A 4,238-nucleotide genomic window follows, 5' to 3' on the forward strand; every position below is an offset into this window, starting at 1 on the left:
GAAATGAATGACATCTCTCTCCTCATGGAGCTGACATTTAGGAAGAAGCTGATGAATGCAGGGAAGTTGTTATGCATATACATGCACATGTTATAGAGTCTGAGGGTGATGGATGCTGGGTGGCTCTGATAGGTGCTGTTTCAGCAGAGATTGCAGAGACCGAGTGAGCCATGCGGGGCCTAGGGGAGGGCGCTCCTGGCAGAAGGTAGGGCAAATGCAAAGCCCAGAGGCAGGAGCATCCCTGGTATGTTTGAGTCCCTGGAGCTGAGCGAGGGTAAGCAGAGAGGGGGGAGACTTGAGGAGGCACCTGGGGACCCAGGCCACGGAGCTCCAAGAGCCCTAATGAGGCAGCAGTGGCGACTCTGGAGTAGTGGCGGGGAGGCAAGACTTCAGGTCACCCGCTGCTGCCACGGTTAAGGTAGGCCCACTTTGATGTTGGGTGATGATAGTACATGTGTGAGCATGTGTGTGGTTAAGTGAATGTGGTCGGAAGTTGTATGTATGTGTGTGTGTATGTTTCTGTGTGTTTAAATGTGTGTGTTTATGTATGTTTGAGAGTATGTGTGCTGAGTGATTATGTGTGTGTCGGTATGAGTATACACGTGTTCACATGTGTGTAAGTGTCTATGTGCGTGTGTTTAGGTGTTTGTGTCTATTTGTGTGTACATGTGTTTATATGTGTGTGTGTCTGTGCTTTATGTTTGAGTCCCTGACAATACACAAAGCAGGAAAGGTCCCGACAGGGAATGAGATCCTGGTGGGGGGCCTCTCCTGGCATCCTGGCTGGGTCTCTGTCTTTGCCATGGGTCACAGAACAGACCAGTGTCACTGATGAGGTCACAGAATAAAGCCAGGAGCCTAGTGACCATGGATGCCTAGCAGCCACTCGGCCTGGGGTCAGCGGAGGGCTTCAGCACTGCCCGAGCCAACTCTCACCCAACAGCTGGAGCTCTGAGTCCCTGGGCACTGGTGTCATCATGAAGTGTCACTTCACGGACCATAGGGGAGAGCAGTCACCAACGGACGGGACCACCCTCAGCCTGGCCAGCCCAGGGTCCATGGAGGAGAGCGTGGAAGTGCACTGGTCAGGTAAGTCGAAAGAAAGGGTGTGGCTGATGTGTCCCTGAGAGGGTGGCCCTGGAGGGGAAGGGGAGGAGAGGGCACCAGATTGCCCCTCGGTGCTGTCACCAAAGTGCTGTGTTGACCATAAAAATGGATGTGGGTCTGACCGAGGCCGCTGTTGTGAGCACATGAGGTGATTTCAGAAGGTATGAGGATGAAATCCTAAAATGTTAGTCATATATTTTAATGTGCTTTGAAAAAACCAGAATTGACATGTCAGTTCTGTGATTTCAGCAGTGATGTAAAAATTTCCTTTATAATAAACGGATTAAAGTTAATCTAGAACATCAATTTGAAGTGACAGTGGGCAGCACCTAAGGGTCACACCGGCTCTTGGGACTGAATGGCCGGCACCAGCTCTGGCTCCATCAATCATTTCAATGCTCTGTGCCTCAGTTTCTTAATTCGTCAAAAATCATAACAATGGAATTTCTTAGGTTTTTTTTTTTTTAATATTAAATGAGTTAAAATGTGGCAAGGACTTAGCACTTATATGGTGACAGGATCCAATGAATGTTCAAGGAAAGGGTGAGATGCCCCTGCGGGAAGACGAGACATGTTACAAATGCCAGGGGGAAGGTGGGGCTGAGTGACCTGGCCAAAGCACTTCCCAAGTCTGGCTTTCTAAACTGGCTTTATTGAGCTGTGATTTAAATACACAAACCTTACCGATATTGTGTACAATTTGAAGAATTCTGCCATGTACACATTTGTTTAACCACCACAAAGATCATGATGCAGAATATTTTCATCACCCTCTAAAAGTTCCTAGTGACCCTTTACAGCAAGCTCCCCCGCTGCCCTTAGCTTCTGGTAACCCCTGTTCTCTTCTCTCTCCCTATAGTTTTGCCTTTTCTAGAATGTCATCTAAATGGAATCAAATACTCTATGACCTTTTTACCCTGAGTTCTTTCATTTAGCAGAATGCATTAGAGACTCATCCATGTTTTGCATGTAACAGTAGTTTATTCCTTCTTATCAACAAAGAGGATTGCCCTGTGTGGGTAGGTGTCCCACAGTCTGTATTCAGCAGCTGATGGCCTTTTCGGGTTTAGTCAAGGCCTTGGATATGACATTCAGACATTATTTGATCCCCGTCATCACATCCCTAACTTTCAGATATATCTGTTTATACTTTTGATCCTTACCCTCGCCCCAAGAGAAAGGCATTTCATCCCCACTTTATGGGGAAACAGGCACAGGGAGGAGAAAGTACCTGCCCAGGGGCCCCTGGAGCCTGCATCCTTTCAGAGACCTGAGGTGGGTTGTGGCACGGCTGCCTCAGCACCGATGAAAATGTCCTTCTGCCTCCCAGGGACCTCTAAGAGAGAGGAGCCGTCTCCGCGGCCTGGCCTGGCCGTTGCCCATGAGGAGGAACCTACTTCTCCGGCGAGGGTCGGGGCGTGCTGGGCTGGGGCAGCTCACCGTCGTCCCAGCCCTCCTCCGGGTACCAGTCCTACTCCCAGTGCCAGTCTTGCTCTTCCAGCACGTGTGGCGGCGAGGACGCTGCCCGGCAAAGCGTGTGTGCCTTCTACACCCATGTGAAGACCGTGCAGGGTGTGGCCGTGGCCTGGGAGACCGACTGTGGCTTTGAGCCGGTCGGTTGGCAGCCCCGCATCCACGAAGCAGAGTTCATCAAGAGGCAGAGGCGGAAAGGCTCCTCCTTTGAGATGGCTTCCAACACCGACCTGCGCTGGGAACTGGAAGCCGGCAGGAAAAACAACTGCCCAGAGCCGGACGACACAGAGCTGCTGGTGCCCCTGAAGTGCTGCCTGCAGGAGCTGTGGGCCACCCCGCACTGGCTGGTCACCACCAGCCACGGGCTGCGGTGTGTGGCCTGCTGCCGGGTCTTCCCCACGCTGGAGGTGCTGCTGGAGCACGCCCAGTATGGCATCCAAGAGGGCTTCAGCTGCCAGATCTTTTACAAGAAGTTGCTGGAGAGAAGGTGGGCCCGGGGCCAAGTGCAGGAGCAAGAGCCAGAGGAGGAGGGACAGAGCACTTCGGACAGTAGTGAAAGTCCAAGACCCCATGTCAAGTTGCTTCCGTCACAGTCACGGTCAGAGAAGCAATGAGCTGGAGGTGATGTGCCCCGCCCTGCGCTCACCTCCGGCACCGCAGCTGCTCCTTTTCCGGCCATCAGGACCACAGCCACGGGGGCAGGGAGAGAGGATGAGGGCCGGGGAAGGAAGCGTGCCAAAATGGGAGGGCCGTGAGAAGGGACGGGGAACACACCCTCCAAAGGGCACAGCGTTTCAACTACAGTCCATTTCAAAACCCGAATCAAGTGTTTCTGACGGTGGGTGCAAGACCTGAAGCCCGCAAGCGTGTGGCCAAGGGAATTCTTATTTTTCTGGTGGGTCTAGCGGGTCGTGACTCACAGGAGAGCCAACTGCAAATGAAGCATCAGCCCTATTGTTTTCATTGTTAGGAACTCATCATAGGCCCTAGTTCTATGTCTTATTTTAATGGGATTAAACTTGAATAACTCAAAGTTTAAGGCAATGACTAATTGAGTGAATCATGTTATTGGATTGGACCCACCGGAAATTGCCATTTCTGCAGGTTACACACTGGCACGGACATCCCGAGACAGCAGGTTCCCAGAGGTAGAGATGGGGGCTGGGTAAGTCCTGCTGACCCATGAGTTCAGATATGTCAACTCTGTTTTAAAACGTTGCTACAAAGTTTTTCTTTGCCCTTACAGGGGGCTGCATTCATTCAAGAAAATACATGGATGGCCCACTGTGTGTTAGGCGTGCTGATCAGACATGTACCCCAATCGTGCAGTGAGAGGCAGATAGGACAGACGACTGCAAGCCAAGGGGATGAATCACCTAAAGGAGGTTTGGGGAGCCCAGCAGAGGGCCCCCAAACTCATGCTGGTTGTTGAGGAAGGAAAACGTTCCACACAAAGGCTGGGAGGACAGGTAGAATTAGTGAGACCAGGAGTTTTCTTCAGAGTCATTAAAACTAAGAAAGATTGTTTCTAGGAGCGGGTGAGCCATGTTAAAAGTGAGAGTGAGTGGGAGTGAGCTGAGGGTAAAATGTTTCCTTTCATTTGGCACATGGAGGTTGCTGATGGCCGTGATGAGAGGGGTGCCGGGGACTGAGGGTGG

At 51.5% G+C, this 4,238-nt stretch overlaps 1 protein-coding gene across 1 annotated transcript; it reads left to right on the forward strand.

The window, feature by feature from the left end:
* The first annotated feature begins 977 nt into the window (after nucleotides 1–977).
* On the forward strand, nucleotides 978–3,194 carry FAM170B (family with sequence similarity 170 member B). Its single transcript, XM_036828126.1, is given in 3 exon segments — nucleotides 978–1,089; nucleotides 2,438–2,491; nucleotides 2,494–3,194. Coding segments are annotated over 3 exon segments (867 nt in total).
* The last annotated feature ends 1,044 nt before the right edge of the window (nucleotides 3,195–4,238 follow it).

This window comes from Balaenoptera musculus, chromosome 16, assembly GCF_009873245.2.
Source record: "Balaenoptera musculus isolate JJ_BM4_2016_0621 chromosome 16, mBalMus1.pri.v3, whole genome shotgun sequence".
NCBI lineage: Eukaryota > Metazoa > Chordata > Mammalia > Artiodactyla > Balaenopteridae > Balaenoptera > Balaenoptera musculus.